The sequence below is a fragment of the Castor canadensis genome, chromosome 7 (assembly GCF_047511655.1).
Source record: "Castor canadensis chromosome 7, mCasCan1.hap1v2, whole genome shotgun sequence".
In the NCBI taxonomy this organism is placed as follows: Eukaryota; Metazoa; Chordata; class Mammalia; order Rodentia; family Castoridae; genus Castor; species Castor canadensis.
Window position 1 is genome coordinate 101,073,373 of NC_133392.1, and position 22,824 is coordinate 101,096,196.

General features: G+C 32.2%; 1 protein-coding gene across 1 annotated transcript in view; it reads left to right on the forward strand.

The window, feature by feature from the left end:
- The window catches only part of Lrriq3 (leucine rich repeats and IQ motif containing 3), a 152,315-nt gene that overhangs the window by 105,265 nt on the left and 24,226 nt on the right, over positions 1-22,824 (forward strand). The window contains 1 exon segment of the mRNA XM_074079758.1: positions 8,341-8,470. Coding sequence (XP_073935859.1) covers positions 8,341-8,470 — 130 coding nt within the window.

The following is a 22,824-nucleotide window of genomic DNA, read 5'->3' on the forward strand; positions in this document are numbered from 1 at the left end:
CAGGGGGTGGGAGAGGAGGCAGGGGGGAGGTAGCCAAAACAATGTATACACATATAAGTACATATAAAAGCAATACAATAGAAAAAAGAACAAACAATATTTTATCATTCACACAAATAAGAGAAATTATTTTACTTTGTGTTTTAGTATATTCCTGAAGTCACTTTTGAATATTATCTGGAAAGTCTACAATCTAGAGTAACTCAGTGGAACCAGAATGCTGACTTGGCTGGAAATTACAAAGAGAAATCAAAACAGGAGATAGGATACCAAGGATCTGCTGACTTGCTATGATTCTAATGTGGTTTCTCAAGTGATTCTCGAAACAGAGAACCTGTTTTAAATATGTTACCAACAAGTTGGCTAGGTTCCTTTGCTCTTCCCAGATAAGAATTGTGGATAGGTGAGGAGCAGCTCTTCCAGGGCCCTTGAGTGCCCAAGTCATAGTGACCAGACTAACAGACCTAGAGGCTTACACCTCCAAACTTTTGAGAGTTAGGGGCCAATTGCTTCAGGCTTTAGAAGCCAAAGACTTGTGGCTGTAGTCACTCAATTTGGAAGCTTGTTGCTCTGAGCTTAAACCACCAGTGACCCTGGCACTTGGCAGCTGTTATGATCCTTGACTTCCAGTAGCAGTGGGTAGCAGTAGCAGATACCAACTATCAAGTACCTTCTATTGTTGCCCTTGCCCTCAAACAGGCCTGGGTGCTTGGATCCTCACTTCTACAGTGACAGATGTTACAGCTCTTAGGCCTAGAGCATAGGGTCCTTTGACATCTACAAGTGTTAAGGCATTTGTGTCCAGGGTGTTAGGATTCCAAGCCTTTGACAGTGGCTAGTGTGAGAGCTCTCAGGTACAAGCTGTCTGAGACTTTTGACTCTTAAGGCTTGGCACGTCTCTCGAACTCTCAGTGACTAGGCTGGCAGTTTCTCATCTTTAGCTCTTCATAGCCCTTGTGGTCTCTGTTGCCCCTATTACCTCTGTTACCTGTCATTTCTACTCTATCCACTCTCTGTAGCTCTTCAGCAGCCCTCTTTGTTGCCTCTGACACTGTCACAACCAGGGTAGCAATCAATGCTGCCTCTCCTGGTATCTTTGCCACTGCTACCACTCTGCTATTGCTTCTACCATCCTCTGTTCATGCTACCAGTTCACTCAGAGCTACTAATGGTAAAGAACAAAAGTAGGCTGGGCACTGTGGTTTACATGTATAATCTCAGGTACTTGAGTGGTGGAACTGAGGAGAACTGTGGTTCAAGACCAGCCCAGGGAAAATTAATTGGACCCCTTTTCAACAAATAAGCTAAGCATGGTGCTATACACATTTAATCCCAACTATCAGGGAGATAATAGGTAGGATGATCATAGTCTGAGACTAGTCCCAGGCAAAAAGTGAGACCCTATCTAAAAATAAATATATAAGTAAATCAGGCGTTACCAAGAAAAGACCTCTCCAAAAAGCTTTTTATTGGGCCTTATGTAGCAAAACCATGGGGAAAAATAAGAGAGTGTATCTTGGCTGACATAGAAAGTGAGCCAAATGGCCTGCGTAGCCAGAAAGGGAGTATGGCAAAGGTATTTGCATAGATCACTGCAGCCCTTCGTGCAGATGAAGGACCATGCTTGCACCAGTCACAGTAGTCCCTCATGCAAATGATGGGACTCTATTTCAGTTTCAGTTCTTTGCTGGGATGTACTTCCCTTCTGCATAGGTGAAAATGTCTGCAGGGTCATCTAGAATTCACCAAAACTTGTGATAACAAGTCCAGTGCAAGCAGTTTGAAACAGTTGTGGCTGGGACAGTGCCTTCTGAAGCTGGAGTTGTACTTTAGTAATAAGCAGCTGTGGTTGCAATGTGGCTTCCTCAAGGTGTCTGGAGTGTTCAAAGTAGCCAGGATGGCATGAGGATTGTCTAGCTGGCTGCTTGGCTGTTAGTCCTTAGCTTGAGGCAGCTGGTGAACCAGAGAAGAAGATCTAACAGCTGTCAATTAGGAAGAAAATTGCCTGGCACCTAACATTGTAGCTTATTTAAAGGAAAAAATAAATATTAAAAGGGGTGCTTACAATAAAGACTTTTTATTGACATTAATGTGATTTAACAGTATTTAACAACATTCTAGCCATATTTAACTCTTGCTCCATTGCTCAGGGAGAGGTGATTACCTTTAATCTGTCTCAAATGGACAATATCTAAAGTTGTCAAAATGAATGCTTATTTAGGCATTGAGAAATGTAGATATTATAAAAATAGATAGTATAACCATTGTTTTTTATCAACTACATTGATCAGAAAACTTGTAGTTTCCTTCAGAGTAGAAAGATTCTGATTTGCATAATAGAAAATGTGAAAACCAAATCCCAATCTTAAGGAACACTAACCAGCATAAATTGGAAAACAAATCATGAAAAGGTACCTTGAGTTTCAGAGACAGACCTTTTCAGTATAAAATATTTATACTCTTGATCTAGAAAGAAGAGAGGAGTTTTCTTTACAATGTCACCCACTCCTCACTTTTTAAATAATAAGTCATATCCCTTAGTTAGTATAATCATCTATTTTGCTTTTCTTTTTTTGGGGGGGGCGTGTGGTACTGAGATTTGAACTCAGGTTCACACACTAGGCAGGTGCTCTACCACTTTACCACTTGAGACATTCTGCCACCTTCCCCCACCTTTTTTGGCAGTATTTGAACTCAGGGCTGCGTCTCTTTTTAATGTTGATTATTTTCAAGATAGGGTGTCAGAAACTATTTGCCTGGGCTGGCTTTGAACCACAGTCTTCTTGATCTCTGTCTCCCCAGTAGCTAGGATTACAGGCAGTTATTTTTTTCTTTTTTTAATAACCACATACCTAATTTGTCAATTATAAGAGCTCTACCAATCCTTAGTAAATTTATTCAAATTTGTATTAATGCCTTGAAATTGTTTTCTTATTATGATTGGATGAGATTTATCAATATATAGATGTCTCTCCCACTGCCACATCTTTTTAGATTTTTTTCTTAGCGTCTCCACTCTAAACCATGTAAGAAGATCTTTTTCATTACTATTTTGGTTCTCTGGCTTATTATTATATACAATCAACAACAGAATGGGTAGAGATATGTGTCTGGGTAAAGATATAATTATTCCTAACAGATAGCTATATTTATGCTTTGTATGAATGTGACAAATTCAAGAATTGGTAAAGTGGCACAGATCCTAGAAAATTCAGAGTTTAAATTGATATATATGATACAAAGCTTAGAAGAAGGAAATGTGACATTATGAAGAGTTTCTAAGTGAAAAGATTTGAAGTAATTATAAGGTACAAAAGAATTCAGAAATAAATGAACAGAATTTTGAAGATTTTAAGTTCTATAACATAATAAGCTATAATTTCTTTTAAATTTATTTATAGCTATTGGATTTCCTCCAAAGAATGTAGCTTCATTTTTAGATTGTATCAAATCACTGTCCCTAAACCTCCACTCATATGCCTGATTGTATTGCTCCTTGGTACTATTCATTCAATGTTTAACAAATTAAATTGAACATCTGTTGAGTGCCAGAGACCACTTGCAGCACTGAGTAAGCACTACAAATATTTGTTGCCCTTGTGGAGTAGATTCTAGGTAATAAGAACAAAATGAAACTAAATAAAGCAAAAACAAATTGTGACTCCAATAAATAAAATTATAATAAATGTTATAAATAATGTTTGGAGGGTGTTGAGTAGAGACTAATAATAATAAAGAGAATGCTTAAAAAGATGTTACAGAAGGTTTTTCTGAGGAGATATTATTTATAGTTAAGACTGGAAAGGTTATGTGTTTGCTCTACAACTACAGGAAGAAAAGCATTCCCAGTAGAGGGAAGAACTTGCACAGGACCTAAGCATGAAGTAGCTCATTTTGTTTGGAATATGTTCAAAGGACTGAAGTGTGGCAGGAATATAGTGAACAAAAGTCAAGAGTAGTATGAGATGAGTTTGGCTATATGGTTAGAGGCTATTTTTTCTGAGTTTTTGGTTTGTTTATTTGTTTGTTTGTTTTTGCAGTCATCCAAAGATTGAGCAGCTTAAACAACCAGCCATCAGAATATTTAAAAACTGAAAAGAAATGAGAAGACTTACATGTTGGCCAGTGTAAATGGATCTTGTAAGAGCCAAAGTATAATTTAAATACACAAAAACAGTATATGTGCTTGACCAAGAAGAGACAATTATAGTTATAAACTAGAAATAGTAGTCAAAATGGAGAAAAGTGGTAAGATTTGAAATTATTTTGGAGGCAGAGTTAACAAAATTTGCAAATGGCTTAGAGGTAGAGTTTCAGGAAAGGGCTAGAGAATAAATTCTAAGTTTTGTCTGGTTTGAAAAAGAGAATGATATTCTCAAATGAGGAAGATGGATGTTGGAGAAAGTGCGAGTCTGAATCTGTCTTAAATATTGCATATCTTATGTAGGGGCTTACTTTTACAATAATTCAGAGGTAGTCTGCTTTCTGTTCCTGTTTCTTTTATGTGGAATCATCTGAAAATATGCCTCCGTGGTCTGACATAGTTCTTCAAATATCGTTCTGACCTGAAGTGAATATGGTATACATAGTCCAGAACTAACTTTGAATGAAATGCTAACAAACCTTAGAGTCACATCATACAATGAATTTTCATCTAATTTACTTTTAAATTAAATGATTTTGTCTTTTAGCACTCATTTTAAGAATCACATTATATAGTCAAGTGATTTAAAATATTTTCCCTAACTGCAATATTTACTTCTATTAACTTCATCTATTTAATTTACTCAACTGCTTCAGGCTATTGACAATATTTTAGATTTCTGTTTCGTGTTAAATATTTTGTTCCTTAACCATTCATCTGAAAATTTGACTAATATTTCTTTTATATTTTGGTTCAAATTATGCACATGAATATTGATAAACATCAGGCTGTGAAGAGATGATTTATTGGGATATGAAAGCCCTTCCTTTAGAATGAAACCGTTTTATTAGTCCCCATTCCTTTCCATGTGGTTTCTGAGCCTCTCTGATCTCTACCTTATCGTATTGTCATTTTATAAGTAATGAATGATAATATCAAACCTATTTCTGAATGCAGATTTATCATATTCTAAACATTTGAACCCAAATTAGCTTTGACCCTGTTAAAAATGAAATTGTATCTGATGTAATTAGTTTGTTGTCAACTTACAATGTTCCTTGCTCAAATACTACCAAATATACTTAATGAATTTTCTGAAATTATTGACAACCAGTTTTAGGCTTAAGGTGCTATAAACAATAGAATATATATATTGTGTTATCAAAAACAAGATCTTTATTAAATCACTCCCAGTCTTTTTAATTTTTCATTTCCAGTATTTTGACAACTTTTCCTTCTTTATAATCTCAAAGATTAATCAGTAAGTGATCATATCCTTTTTTTCCTCAATTGTACATAGCAGAAAAGCCTATTTTCCTTAACCTTGGTAGCTTGTGAAAACCTTAGTTTATTTGGCGATTTAGACTCTTTGATAATCTTCTAAAGATTTATTCTACTGTAACATATGAACTTTTTGTTGTGGAATTTTCTTTTATAAAAAAAAGAAAAAAAGTATTTAAAATGAAAATGACAGGCAGATTCATGAAAGTGGGTAAATGGAAGAACTAAAGAAAAGATATTTCAGAATGGAGCTTATCACTACCTTATTAATGTCTGGGCTTTTAAATTTCATGATTCCCTAAATTAATATAACTTGTGATAGAAATTAAATATCTCAGATTTGACAGACATATTTTTGTTTGCTTATACTTTTAGGGGAATGTGAAGGAATAAATACTAGTAGAAACAGGATCCTTGAGGACACCCATCATTTTCTTATGGGCAGGATGAAACTGTGATGATACCTACAAGGAAAAACAGAATCCATTTCTATGGTTCAGATGGAATTTGAGGGTAGTTTAAACAAGTGGTGAATTGCATTGTTAGGATGGACAGACAGAAGAACTTATCAAAATAGAGCAGAATTCCTAGAAGTAGGAAGACATGAGAATTTATGCTATAACTTGATGAAACTTTATAAAAGAATTTGAGTGTAAAAAAGTACTTGTACTTGACTGTTACAGATTTAATTGCAAAATACTAGTCACTATTTTTGGCAATTTTGTTTAATAGAAATAATTTATTTAAGTGACAGTAAAACATTATTTAAAATCATGTCATCTTTTGTTAATGTTTTGATATGAGCTATAAATTATTCTTAGTGATCTTAAGAAAATTTTCTAAGTAAAATATATGAGCTCAAATGTATCATATTTAGTTGTATTGCTAATAAAAATAGTTATTTTTTTGTCATATGAAGACTGAAAAAATTGTCTAGGAGTTGATGAGTGAAAGACCTTTCACTGAAGAATGAAAACTGAGATCCATAAGTACTTGATACTTGTAATGAACAGTAAAACTACTGTGAAACACTGTTAAGAGACAAATGGTTTTTAATAAATAAACCAGGGAATATCTCATTAAAATTTACATGACATAAAGTCTTAAATATTTAATTAAATATATCTGCATTACGTAGTATAGGGATTTTGGCAGAAAATTGCAAAAATGGGGGACCAGAGCAAATAGACAAGTGTCTTTTTAAAATTGTAGAATAAAGAAAGAATAAGTGAACAAGTCAAAGTAGTGATGGAAATGTGAGGATGAATTCTCTATCTCACAATTCTATCAGCTGTGACATATAAGAAACTTTGACTTTTGTTTTTGGATGAAGGTGGCACCATTCACAAAAACTAGGAATAAGTACTAAGTGATTTGGAGGAAAGATGACTATCTCTTAATAAAGAAGTCTGTGACCTCTTCCAGAGTGAAAGAGCATAATTCTTTTTGTTTTTTGAGGATTAAATGAGTTAATAGCTGTATAGTGAATGCTAGATGCTATATAAGTTTTTCATAAACAAATCTGTGAAAGCAAATATCTCAAAAAGATCTATCTGAGGGAAAATATTTAATATTCTTTAGAATTCAGTGTTTTTTATCCAGGAAAATATAATATAAATATTATATATATTTACATATTGAAAATATATAAACATGTACCCCCTTATAAGATTCTGAATTTTTTCCCTTATGGTAGAGACTATTAATTGTCTCTACCCCTTTTCTCCGTCCTTTTTCTTTCTTGCTAACAGGCAACCAGCTTTACTTTAGTAACTCCCCCCTTTTCCTAGCCGGAAAAAAAAAAAAAAACAACAAAAAAGACTGTATTAATTACTCACTCTCCTGTTCTTATTGGTGGCCAAAGTGATCTTAGAAGAAGTTATTAGACGAACCTCTGGGAAAGCTCCATAAGATACATAAAATGTACCTTTTTGTCATTTCCTCTTCCTCCATCTTCCCGACAGAAATGTAAGGAACAAAATACTTTGGAGCCCTACTAGCTGTTGTGACTCATGGGAAAATTTTTATGATAGAAGCCATGCAGATGCAGTAAGATAGAGATGATAAGCCTGAGTTCCTGATGACCTGGTGAAACCTCTAATAGTGTTGGTTAAACTGTTAAGGAGAAAGAGATGAAGCAGTGTTTTTAAATCATTACCAATACAGACATTATATAGTGTACATACGACATAGCCCCCATCCCCCATGAAGCTCCCCTTCAGTATTCTACTTGTTATTCCCCCGTGCATACCTGGTCCATTTGTACTTTTAAGACTTGTAATTTTCTCAGGTCCCATTTATCTCTTCCTTGTTTCTTATGTTTCTGTCCTTCCTTCTCCCCCTCTCTGTTACTGTCTTTTAGTGTTCTGTGAAATAATTTTGTCCCTCCCTTTCTTATTCTGAGTCTTCCTTCAGGCTTTCTGGCAAACACTATCTTGTGCCTCTCTATATATTCCCTATTATACCTCCTGGCAGATTGCCTTTTCCTTCCATCTCCTTTTTAGCATTTTCCAAAGGACATCATTGATTGTTAGTAAATTTATCAAATTATATGTAATGCATGCTTTTTCATATTTCTTAACTTTATGTCACAGATTTTTTGGTCATTTTTATTTTATTTTATTCTTTTTGTATTTTATTTTTATTCTTATATTGGGGGTACATGGTGACATTTGCAAAATTTCCTACACTTTATCATAGTTGATATCATTGCTGTCCTTTATTTCCCCTCCCTACATTCCTGGAATAGTTTCAACAGGTCTCATTGTTCCATTTACATACTTGTATACAGAATATTTCCACCATGTTTTTTTCTTAAATTATAGTCAATCACAATACTGTATAATGATTGTGAGAGCTCTTTGATAACTCTAAAATATAAAGATCCTGTCAATACTTTTATTTTATTTTCACAGAATATATACTCTCCTGTTGATTTAAAACATTCTAATGAACACAGAAAACCTGGTTCTCCTCTTGTAAATGAGTTAAAAACAAAAGATACTTTTAAGAAATCAAAAAAATCAAGACAGCTCATTCAGAAAGGTTAGTTAAATACATTTTAATAGTATTTAAAGATATATTTTGATTAAGAATAAAGGAATTAGAAATTGTGCATAATGATTTTGAACTATAAATATGAGTTCATGAAATATGTTGAGACTTTAGATAATATATTCATATCTCATTCAATATTTTCTAAATATGTATATTCAGAAAGCTTTTTCTGAATATTAAGAATCTGATTTAGGGTAGAAATTGGGAATTAGGAGAAACTGGTATTAGCAAGAATATACTGAACTGAAGAGTTTTGTATGGCTTCAATATTATTTATCTTTCAAGAAATCTGTGCAGCATTAGATTAATCATAAATTATTTAGATTAGAAGGTGATTAAATTTCAGTTTTTACTATAACTATTTTGTTCAATTAATGAATAATATTTTATTATTTTATTGTTATAAAATTTTGCTTATCAATATATACTTGCTTTTCTTTTCTATATAAAGGAAAGATTTTTTTTCTGCTAAAGTGTTATGCTACAATGAGGTAAACATTCCTTTCTTTAACTCAGCCTTTCACAGAAAAATTGTTAATTCATTTCTATAAAATCATGTGAAGATCTTCTTAAGGGATTCTTCTAATTTTAAAATATTTAAATATTTTGGGGCTGGAGGCATGGCTCAAATGATAGAGTGCCTGCATAGCAAGCATGAAGCCCTGAGTTCAAATTCCAGTATCCCTTTACCACCACTCTCACCCACCATCACAACCAAAGGCAAGTATTTCTGTTGTTGAAACCCATGGGGGTGTCCTTATTCTTGCTGATTTTCTTTTCTTTGCTCATGAACTGGTTGAATTGAGAGGTCCTGATTTGTTAGTGACATTGTGTGGAACTTTTTCATTATTTTCATGTACTTCATAAAGCTCCATATCTTTTATTGGAATGTTATTTTATTTTTATTCAGCTTTCAAACTCCTAGGCTTATATACCAAATGGAATAAAGCAAAAATAGTAGAAAATAGTAGAACCATGATCCATATCTCCACAATTTATTCTCTTACTACTCCAAGGAAATTTAATGCAACAATTTTAACTTACTCTTTTGTTACTTAATTTTATATTACCAAATGTTAAGCTTATTTTGTTAAACTTTCCTTTTCAAATTTAGGTATTGTCTATAAATTTCTACTGTGAAAGCTGGAAATTCAATTCTCTTATAAATCCTCTCTAATTCATACACTTTCATATCTCTTCTTGTCTTCTCCCAGTATAATGTTATTACTTTTATTTGGAGGTTAATTAATATATACTGTTTTTATTATTATGACTGTGTCAATACTGATCACAACTGAGACATGAAAGATTAGGAATACGTTTGATTTCTTATACTGTTTGTTTCTTAAAATTTATTTGGAAATCTCTCATGCCATTCAAACCACTGCTAATGTCAAACACTCATATTTTAAAAACAGATCATCCTGCTGAAGTCCTTCATTTTGCTATTTTAATTTAACTGTTTTACTTTCTCTGACAGCTGTTAAGTTGGCACTTCTCTTCAACTGTGACCCTGAACATTTACCTGTCTATCTGCTGTGTTGGAACCCTTGTTTCCAGATTCTGTACCTTGTTATTTTTTGGTTTGTTTCTTATATTAATGGAGTGACTACTTTTCTACTAGGTTGCTGAGAAATAGTATATAGGAGTTTAATGCTTTTAAACTTGAAAGCTTAACATGTCCTTATTCTCCACATAGTTGGCTGATGACATAACTAAATGCAAGAGTTTTTTCTGTTTTTTGTACTAATTTATTGTTTTCAAACAATAAACTAACTTCTCGTGTTTATTGCCACTCTTGATCTAATGTGCTTGATCTAATGTGCTTGATCTTCTGTTTGTTGTTTTTCTCCTCTTAGTGGAAAGTTAGCATTTTTAAAATTATATCAGTGGTCTATAATTTCATAATGATTTGTCTCACAATTTTTGTGTGATTTGTTGTTTTTTATCTACATTCAATTTATTGTGCCTTCTCAATGTGAAAAAAAATTCTCCCCTAAATTCTGGGTGTTTTTCTTAAATTATTTTTGCATGAAACATACATTCATTAATGTTTAACCAATTTAACTCTACAGTTCTGTAACATTAAATACATTCACATTGTTTTACAACCATCGCAATCACCCATCTCAAAAACTTTTTTTCATCTTCCTCAGCTGAAACGCTATGCCCATTTTATAATAACTCCTACCTTCTCCTATAACCTCAGCTCCTGAAAACTACCATTCTACTTTCTGTGTCTCTAATTTGATTACTCTGGGTAATATGCATGATCTTATAAAATTTGTCTTTGGGTATGATTTATTTCACTTAGCATTGTGTCTTAAGGGTTGGTATATGCTATAGCATGTATCAAACTACTTTTCCTTTTTAAAGTCAAATAATATTCTGATAAATATATATGCCATATTTTGCTTGTTTGCTCATTAACTGACACTTTGATTACTTCCAAGTTTTGGCTATTATAACTAATATTTCTTTGAACATGGGTGTAAAAATATCTCTTTGAGACTCTGCTATGATTTGTTGTGATTATATATAAAACAGAAAAGTTATGAGAAGAATTCTTGGATAATAAAAACATTGTACCTAAAATTCATCCTGAGCCAGATACCAGTGCCTCATGTGTATAATCTTAGCTACTTGGGAGGCAGAGATCAGTAGGATCGTGGTTCAAAGCCAGCCTGAGCAAACAGTACACAAGACCCTACCTTGAAAATAACTAACCTAACACAAAAAAAGTCTAGCTGAGTGACTCAAGTAGTAGAGTGCCTGCCTAGCAAGCATGAGGCCCTGAGTTCAAATCCCAGTACTGCCAAAATAAGTAAATAGATAAATAAAATTTACCTTGGATGTCCTAAAGTTTATAATGTATATATTGTTAAAAAAGAAAGGGGAAGTCAGGTAAAAATTGTTGGTCAGGCAATTACTCTTCTCTTTTTCTAAGGTAAATGGAATTTGAGGGGATAACTATGAGTTAATACTTTTAAAAATAGAATAGTCTTATAATAGGAACCTATTTTGAACAAGGCCAGAAATCTCTTCATTAATTAGAGCATGGATATGAGCAATTATTGCCTCAAAATAAGGGTGATCTCCCATTGGTCCTATTCTCTAGATACTATTCCTCTTGGGTACTGATTCTTAAATTTTTTCCTTCTTTGATTGATCACAAATCCAAGTAGGAAGAAATTTAAGAATCAGATGAAATTATCATTCTATTAAAACTGATATAATCAATTATACATCTTGTGTATTTTTATATATTTATACCTTAAGTAACTTGTAGAAAGTAGACATTATACAAGATTCACGTAAAACATATGAGATGCACAATGGTTCCAACAGCATATAAATTACTCTTTGAGTTCTGTACATAGCATCTGTTACCATAATTCTAACTCTAAACTATTATACCTAAATACTAATATTTATGTGGATAAACATAATAGGGATCAGCAAACTATCCATAATGGTAATATATGGTTTGCTAATGCTTACTTAGAAGCAATACATAATTATGTTAGCTTACATTTTCGTAACCCTTACATCCTTCATAATTATTCGTATATTGCTGAGTATTGCAATTCCTCCATGGAACCATATTTTCCCGTTCATTTTCTCAACTGAGCATTCAAAGTTGGCAGAAATTTCAAACCTTTATCTGATAAACAAATACACTAATAAGTGAATAACTAATGCCTATTTGTACCATGACTATGGTCCAGTTTTACTCTTGAAAGTCTCTTAGTGCCTGTAAAAGTGTTGTTCAATCTTGAACATATCCCAGTTAGAATGATATATTATATGGTAACATATATTATGTGACATATTCATTATTTCTTCTCCATAGGCCAATTTAACCTGATTGAATTATCAAAGTATACATAACAAGTAGAGATCTTACCCGAATATCAAATTTTACTAATAATATCACAAATTCAATTAATAGGCAAATGAGGCAGGTGGAGAACTGGAACTTTAAGGTGGCTCTCCAGGTTCTTTCATTCGCCTCTGGCCCAGAAAAACAAATAAAATCTCTAGTGAAGTTTATTTGTTTGCCTCACACAGAGGTAAATGTTTACATTTTGAAATATTTCTATTACATATTCTAGAAAGTCAGTTAGCTTATATGACGTTCACTAGGGAATGTACCTCTTAGACTCTGAGTTTATTAAACATAAGCAATCCTTTAGGCAAGGACTATCCTAATAAAGATATTTAGTAGATAAGATCTGTTCCTCCTGGAATATATCATCTGTATATTTTTTCTGGAATTTTAGATGATATGGAAATTAGATCACTTGCCTGCTTTCCTTTCCCCAGGGACATCCACCTTATAAACAAAATGAATAGATCAAGGGTTAGATACTACAAATCTTTCCTACCACCAATCAAACAGATTTTGCAGTTTGAAGAGTACTTTATTATACTTAGATTTCTTCTTATGACTTTTAAAGCTATTTTTATCAGCTCTAAGCAATCAAAATCCAACAGTAAAATAGGGCATAAAACTCTCTACCTATATATTTTTATATATTTGTGTAAAGATGAAACTATAGTCTCAGTGGAACTACTACAAGAATATGAAGCAAAAAAAAATTTCCCAATACACCTATTATTTGTAATTTTAAAATAAGATTGCTCACTCGCATTATTGAATAAATCACTTAGTTGAATTATATGTTACATCTTAGATGCTAATTGTTTTTGTTGTAGTAGTACCCCAAATGCCCATTTTACTATTTAGTTAGCTAGTAACAAATATACGCTTTTATCTTCTCTTACATAAGCTAGTACTATCACTCATTCTGGTTTCTATTTTATATTGCCCAATCAAATGATTTAGGTTTTCTTTTTTGAAAATGATGTGTTACTGAGGGTCAGAGGTTTTAAAGTAATATTTTACTACATGATGCCCATTCTATCTTATAAAGAGAGATTTTTATAGTATTAGACATTGAAAACATACATATTTCTTGATTTATACTAAAAGGATGGGGCAGCCCACTCTGACAGAACCCTAAAAATATTTGTTATAGTAACCTTTTTTCCAATCCCTGACTTGGTCAAATTTTTACAGTATTTTAGGATTCCATTATGTTTCATATACAGTTTTGAAGAAGTAAATTTGGATCTTTTACAGAAAGTGCCAGCTGTTACATAAAAGACATTTCTCAGAACATTTCCTATTAAGAATATAAGATCAAAGGGTTAATTATTTGAGGGTCATTATATCAAAGTGTCTGTGATCAGATTTATGCAATCTTTAGTTATTTTTCTCCATTACATATTTTATCTTGCTCAAAATTCACTTACAACTTTAAGATGAAGACTCGAAAGAAGATTTTATGGTTTACACCAAAACACATTACATTTTCTGCCTCCAACATTTCTCTTCCAAATTCATCCAATTTATCATTTGATGATTTCAACCCATTTATCTTTATGCAATTGTAGCAGTGCTTTTTCTTTTTCCATTCTTCTAAATTCTTTTCTGAAATTACTATTACTTAATTTTAGTCCAGGATATAGAATAGGATCAACTAAATTACTTCAGATGAACAATTAAAGCAGACATGCATACAAAACTAGAAACCTTTGCTATGAGATTTAAAATGAAAAAGAAAATTATATTTTGTTTTCATATCTATATAATTTTTCAAATTGCTTTAATTATAATCTTATTACTAGCTAGAACAAAGAGAAGATAAAATTCAAAGTAGATATATTTGTAATTATTTTGTAATTTTAACCGTCAATGCCATATATTCCATGTATTCCCAGCCCATGCAGTCAGATAGTAATTATGTGAGTAGTCTCTCCACCTGACTGTGAGCAAAAGTAAAGTTTATCACTCCAGAGTGAAAGCAATTAAAAGAATCATTCCGTGTTTCTGCTTTGTCCATCTTTGAGATTATGTGCTCTATTAACATAGCTAAAGGCCCCCCTGATCCCCATTGGCTCATACACCAGAAATTAGATAAATCTTCTGTGGGCTAAACTATTTAGATTTTAGGGTTTATCTTTGATGGAAGTTAGGATTAATTTTGCTGATAAATACAGAAATTAGTGCAATATCAAAACCCTAAAATATGGTAAATCTATGTAATCAGTTGTAGGAAGCTAGAAAACTGATATCAGAGGCTGACAAGATGGCATTTCCGTACTTTTGAGTAACAAATATTTTCCTTGATAACTTGGAAAACAAAGTATGTGCCAACTAGTTTGTAACTTTAAGAGCAGAAGTTGAAAGACAGAATATTGATTCTGTATGTTGTTTGTATTTGACTGTATTTGGAAAGTTACCTTAAGAAATAAAGAAGAGCTTAGGAAACTAGCTGTTTTGCAAGGCAAAATAAAAGAGAATAGAGAATTCCAAAATCATTTGGAAAAGCTGGTTTGCTTCTAATCCCAAATAGTAAAGCATTAAATTTAACAAAGCTTTGAGAAAAAGGCCTAAATCTCTTAACTGAAAATGTTGACATAGGCCTGAATGTGTGTGGACTTCCACCCTACTACTTTTCTGTATAGAAACTTCTATCCAGAAGTAACTTCTATTACATTACTAGAGAGCAAGTTATGGAAAGAAAATACAAAGAAGAAGAAGTAAAAAAGATATGAGCTCTATTTATGACTCTACAAGAATTTGGGGTGTGATTACTGGCATAAGGAACCAGCAGAGAATTGAAAAATATAGACACAGTTATAAGGGAAGGGTAGTCAAGAGATCTTAATCTAACATACCTTTGACTATTCAAGACTTAAATACACACTTAAATTTCTAATCTTCAGCACTAGGAAGTACAGAGACAAAGATTTTATAGCTTCCAAGTTAGCAATATTCTAATCTCCCACTTGAGATATAGCTGAGGAAGAAAATGAAAAAAGAACCTCTAATGAACAAAACAGCTACTCAGAGTGTTAGAGAGTATAGGAATCACTTGCACTAGATGTAGAGCTTCACAGCCTATGTTTCTACTGCTCTGCCCATTTTAATATTTATTTAGATGGGTGGGACTTGTTTTTTTAATTTATGTCTCTACACTAAAATCTTATTCAGACCTAATTGAGAAATATTCCGCACATCTAGAGATTCTGGTCTGATGAAATTTCAGTTGTCTTCATCCAGAAATATGCTATTTTTGGGAAAAGAGAACAAAAGATCCTTGGTGACCTGTGGCAGTGATTTTACAGAATATTTTACTTCTTTAAATCTGCATTTCCAAGCTTTCCTTAAATTTGGTTTGGGCCACATAATTTAGTTCTTGTCAATAGATCGTGACTCAAAGTAAGTGTGTTATTTGGGCTAAGGTAATTTATACCCCTTTTCTCTCACAGGTATAAAGCAGAGTTTTGCAGAGGTTAAATAATATGTGATGAAGCCATCACTCTCATTTTAACACTTAATGAGTGGTACTTATTCTAAGTAGATACACATTTGAGGTCTGGCAGAGACGAACCAGTATGGGTTGAAATACATATATGCATGGAAACAACACAAGGAATCTCTCTATATAGCTATTTTTATTTAAAACTAGCAAAAACACTATGTTTCTCTTATTATCTTTTAGGTTTTCTCTTCAACAAAATCAGGGAACAAGAGGGCAGAACAGGTTCTGCCCAGAACTAGGAGGGTGGCCTAAATAATGTATACACATGTAAGTAAATGCAAAAATGACAAAATAAAATTAAAAAAAATAGTTTTAATTTTTAATGTGCTATATGTCAACAGATATAATTCACAAACACAAGAAAAGTTCTTTGAGTTACTCAATAAGTGTTCAGGTATCCTACAACTAAGAAGTTGACTACTGATGGTGTAGGTGCTCTGAATACAGAATCACATTCACTGCTTTTATGGGATTTACATTCCAAAGCAGAAATAGGAAACAAACAAATGAACAAAGTAATTTTAAGTGATAGTATGTCCCATACATAAACCATAGAAATGTAATGAACTATAAGGAAGAATAATGGGGTACTTTAAATAATATAGATTTCTTTATATAGGGCTGTCTGTCAACTTCAAATACATAAGGGCATATCTAAAGAAAGAGTATTCGTTCTATGATAAAAAGAAATGATCCTTATAAGTATTGTAGGGAAAAAGTTCCTAGGCAAAGGAAACAAAATGGCCATAATTTTGAATAAGCTTCACATATTTTATGAGGAATAAAAAGTCCTATGAACCTGGAATTCAGTGGGTGAAGAATGACAAATTTGGATAAACAGGAAGAAACTTGTAAACTAAAGCAATTTACACATCAGAGTCAAGGCTATGCTGTGTAACTCTTTTCTATTCATACACATTGATGATTTCTTTAAATATATAATCATCCATATTCATGTAAGAAGAAATTGTATTCATATTTCCAAAAGTAAATACATTTTAAGCAAAATAATATTGAAATCAGTCAGAGAAAAATAACTTATCATATCCAGCCCTCTGTCAGATGTATAAGTGACTGCTCCTCAGAAATAATGGAAGTCAAAAAGCAGTGGAACCATCTGCTCAGTGTGCTGAAACAAGAAAAGAAAACTGTCAATTGAGAATCTTAAACTCAAAAAACCTATTTTTCAAAAGTGAATATGAAATAAAGAACTTCTCAGATAAATGAAAGCTGAGAGATATCATTGCAAAAATATTTGCCTTAGAAGAAATATGAGAGGAAATAATATAGACTCAAAACAAATGACATCAAACAGTTTTTTAAATTCACAAAAAAGACATAGCAGTAAAAGTACTAGACTTAGTAATTATAAAAGACAGTATACTTGCATATTTCTTCCAATGTCTTCTTTTACCTGATTTGAAAAGTGGTTGAATAAAACAACATGTATGCATAACTGTATTATATATTTCTATAATACTATATAGAAATTAGTATAGATGATAAAAATATCACAAAGGACGAAGATGCAATGAGGCTATATTGCAGTGAGGAACGGATATGAGATGATAACTCAAATCTACAGAAAGAAAGAGAATCTAAAATACTAAATAAAATACCAGTATAGCAAACTTACTTGCTTTTCTTTAATAAGATTTCTAAAAATATTATATAAGTAATGATTACAAAATATATCATTTGGTTCTTAACATATATAAACATAGAAAACTGTATGTCTGTATATACATACTAATGCATGCAGACATCTAAAAGTGTTTGTCTCTACATGCACAAAAGGGGGTAATGGCGTGAAGCTTCTATATTTAGCTAGTATTATGTTAGTATAAATCTGAAATTAATTTTGTCAACTTAGCATGTGTATTCATTACAAGCCTTAGAGAATACTTTTGAGAAATATCAAACATACTGTCATTCTTTAAATATTATTAATTTGTTAAATAATTATTTATGGAATTAAAATGGTGCCATAGAAAATATTCACTTAATGTAAAATAAGAAGAAAAAGAAGTGGGGAAATACATGAGACAAGTAGGAGATAAAAACAAAATGGCAGAATAAGTCCACATAAAAATAAAATTTCAAAAACCAAATACCCAACAGTATAATTTCAAAAGTGAACACACTTGAGGTTTAAAGTTTTATATAAATTAAAAGTAAAATGACTGGACAAAATACCATGCAAACAGCAATCGTAAGAGCAATATTAATATCAGTCAAATTTCAAAACAAAATTTTGCTAGAAATAAAGGACATTTTCTGATAACAAAAAGAGTTGGTGCCTTAGGAATATATAACAAATATAAATAAGTTTTCAAAATCCAAAATGATGGAAAGCAAAACCTGACAGAATCAAAGGGAAAAACAGACAACATAACCTAATAATTGGAGATTGCCTCACTCTACTTTCAATAAAGGATAGAACAAGTAGGTCAAAGATTTAAAAGGAACTGGAAGAATTAATCAACACCTTAAAACTGCCAGGCCTAACAAGCTACTGAACAGCAACAGGCTATATATTATCTCAAACATACATAAAACATTTTCCAGGATTGATGAGTATGAAACAAACTGTGGATTTTTAAAAAGATGTATCATATAAATCATGTTCTCTAACCACAGTGCAGTTAAATTAGAAACCAGTAACTAAAGGGAAATTTGGAAATTCCCAAATATGTGGAAATTACCAACACCTTAATTAATAATTAAAAGAAGAACTCATATATAACTAACAAGTGGAAACAAAAAAACCATTTGGGCTTCAGCTAAAGCAGTGCTCAGAAGGAAAATTATATCTGTAAATACCTATATTAAAAATTAAGAAATATTTCAAGTAAATAACCTTATATGCTACCCTAAGACTAGTAAAAGTAGAAAAATCTAAACATAATAAAAGGAGAGAGCACATAATGCAGATTAGGCAGAAATAAATGAAGGAGTAAATAAAAAATATATACAAAATCAACATGGCCAGAAGTTTAAAGTTTAATAAAATTGACAGATCTTTATATTGTCTATTATATATCTGTATATATGTGTGTGTGTGTGTGTGCATGTGTGTTTGAGAGAGAGAGCTCAAATAATTCTCAGAAAAGAATGGGCATTACTACTAAGTTTATAGAAATAGAATAGATTAAAATGGAAGACAATCCATATGCCAACCAATTACATGTTAGATGAAATATTCTACCAATTGTGACTGAAGAAACAGAAAATTTGAACAACCACAAAACAAATAAGTGAATTGAATTTATAATTTAAATATTTTTCTATAAATGAAAAACAGCCTTACATCATCATATTTAGGTTTTCTGTAACTGCTGTAAAATTTACCACAAACTTAGTGGATTCAAACAACAGAAAATTATTCTCTGACCTTTCTGGAGACATAAATTCAATATTACTTTCCCTGGGCTGAAATAAGGATGTCCACATGGCCATCATCCCCTCCAGAAGACCTTGTAAGAGTGTTCCTTGCTTTTTGCATTTTCTGATAGCTGCCATCATCCCTGTGCTTGTGACTTTATCACCTCTTTCTCTGCCTACATCTTCATACTACCTTCTTCTCTTCTGTATGTATATTTAAAGTTCCTCTCCTGATTTTTTTTTCCCATTTTTCTTTTTGTGATAGTGGGGTTTGAACTCAGGGCTTCATGGCTTCCTAGGCAACCACTATACCACATGAGACATACCCCTCTACACTTTTGCCTTACTTATCTTTTCAGATAGGGTTTCATGCTTTTGCCAAGGCTGGCTTCAGACCATAATCTACCTCCCTGTACCTTCCATGTATCTAGGATTACAGGCATGTACTGCCATGCCAAGCTTGTTCTTTGAGATAGAGACTGACCTCAAATTGTGATCCTCCTATATTTACCTCCCAAGGAGCTGTGATTACAGGCATGTGTTGTTCCTGGACTCCTGTTCCTCTTTATGATGGATTTTCAAGCACTTCCAGATAATTCAGTATTATGTTAGCTCAGAATCATTAGCTATTACATTTGCAAAAACCTTGCTTCCTAATAAGGTAACATTTACAGGTTCTAATGATTAGAACCTGATGTTTTAGGGACCATCATTCAATCAACTACAGATTACCTAACTGATGAATTATACCAAACATTTAAAGAAGAATTATACCAATTCTTTACAAGCTCTTTAAAAAAACAAGGATGTGGGGAATGAGGAAGGAGTACTTTGCAACTTGTTCTGAAACCAATATTACGTTAATACTCAAATTAGACAACAAAAGAAATCTAATGACTAATATTCTTTATGAACATAGATATAAAAATTTTTAAAAATTTAGGTAACCTGAATCCTGGAGTAAAATATTATGAATTATGACCAAGTTGAATTTATTCTAGGAGTGCAAGGTTTTTTAAAGTGTAATATTAATTAATGCACATGCCATATTAAGTGATAAAGGACAAAACTACACAAACATCTTGATAGAAAAAAACTAGTTGGTAAATTCCAAATCCCTTTCATAAAAAAAGTGATTTAATTTGATACCATTTACAAAAAAACCTACATCTAATATTATATTTAATATCTAAAGGTCAAATATTTCCTAAGATTAGTGACATGAATGGAATACTCATTTATTCTGCTTCTGTTCACCACTTTGCTAGAGGTTATAGGTAGTGCACTTACATAAGAAAAAGAAAAAAAAATATGCTAAATGTGAAGGAGGAAGTAAAATTCTCTTTATTTGCAGAAGACAGAATGTTCTACATATAAAATGTGAAGTATCCACTAAAACACTTTATGGTCTAAAAAACAAATGGAAAGAAATATGCATGACCAAAAAAAAACATTAAAAAAAATAAAATAACTCCAGTAAATGTTCAAGATACAATACTGGTATTCAAAATCAATTGTATTTCTATATATTATGTGAAATAATATGAAAAGAGTTTAAGAATACAATTTCATTTATAATACCAAAAAAAAAAACCTACTTAGAAATAAGTTTCTTTCCTTTTTGGTACTGAAACCCTAATTTAGTGGGAGGCCTAAAATCAGATGAGATAATTAGATACATACTTCCAAAAGAATGATGTTGGACTTCTACTCATCTCATATTATATGCAAGAATTGAGTGTAAATGGATTATAATCCTAAATTATTAAATTATTTAAATTTAAGTATTAAATTATACTATACATCTTTTAGAAAAAAACTCTTCCTCACAATGGCTTCTTCATTATGACACCAAAAGAATAAGCCAATAAAATAGGAAGGTAAGGAAAATAAAAGTAGTAAGCAGAATAGGGGAAGCATTAAACTACATCAAAAAAAAAAAAACCTTTGCACTTCAAAGAATATCATAACAAAAGTGAAACAACAGCTCACTTGCTTTCCATTCAAGTATCTGCTGAGAGGTTGCATCCAGAATACATAAAGAACACTTACAACTCAAAAATGCATAGAAAAATATCCAAATTATAAAATGTAAGTGTTTTCATAAGAATTTATCCAAAGAAGATACACAAATGGCCCAATATGCACATAGAAAGATGCCCAACATCTTTGACCACCAGGAGAATCCTGGTGAATGAAATTAAGGAGACTTCATTCCATACTCAGTGTGATGGTTAATTGTATGGGTCACTGGAATTGAGGAATACTTACAGTACTGGTGTACCTTTGAGTGTGTTTCTAGAGGGAATTAGTTTATTAGCTGATGAACTGAGTAGGGGGAGATTTTCCCTCAATATGAGTGGACACCATCCAATCAGCTGGGAACACAGGTAGAACAAAATAAGCAGAAAAGTTTCTGTCCCTCACCCCTGCATTCCCTCTTGCCCTTCTGCCTTCCCTAATGGGACAGCTCTACATGAAGTCCTTTACCAGATGTGGCCCAGAATCTTGGACTTGGCAGCCTCCAGAGCCATGAGGTTATGTAGGGAACTGGTGGGAAACAGAGGAAGGTTTGCATGAGATTTCTGTTTGGGATGACGAAGATTTTCCTAAACCTAGATTGTGGTGGTAATTATGGTTTGCACAACTCTCTTTAATGTATTAGAACCATTACATTATACATTTTAGTAGTTTAATGGTTAATTTTATGATAGATAAAGTGTATCTTAATGAGGATATTGAAAAAACTCACAAGTAGATAGTTCTAAAGCATACTGGATGCCAACAGTGGGAAGTTTATTTGAGGTTTGGCTGTCATCAATAGGAATCTTACCATTGGAATGAAAACAATTATTTGTAAACAACCTTATTACTTGATTACTAAGAGCCAAATGATTTAAGCAATTTGCACATTAATATAAAAGATACTTAAATTGTTTCTTTCAGTATTTTACTATTTTAATGAGTTCTATGCTTTCTTTTTAATTCTGGAAATTGATATGGTGTCATGCATTACCAGGTAGAATATAGACAAATAAGCTCCAGGGCAGAATTTTTTAATAGAATGTCTATTTTTTAGAAAAAGATTAATGATATTGAATGGAGGAGATAATTTCTTTGTAACCCAGTAACTTTGTATCCTATTATACATACATACATAGAAATTTCATAATGAAATTCCCTGTATAGCTATCCTAAATAAACAAAAATGTGTTTCTTCAATAACAAAGGACCGGGAGGTAAAACAATTGGTACCAGTAAGAGATGGGGGTGTGAGGGATATAAGGAAAGGACGAGGTAGGGTGAATATTGTGGATATACTATGTACTCATGTATAAAAATGGAAAAATGAGACTTGTTCAAACCATTCTAAGAAGGGAAGGGGGGGGCATAAAGGAAAATGATGGAGAGTAAATTTAACTAAGATATATTGTGAGCACTTTTGTAAATGAAACAATTTACATCTAACAATCTGAAAAACCTCAGTACATGATAGAAATTAATGCCACTGCTTTCTTTCTTAATATTTCCTCTCCTTCACCATTCTTTTCTTTGCTTATACTC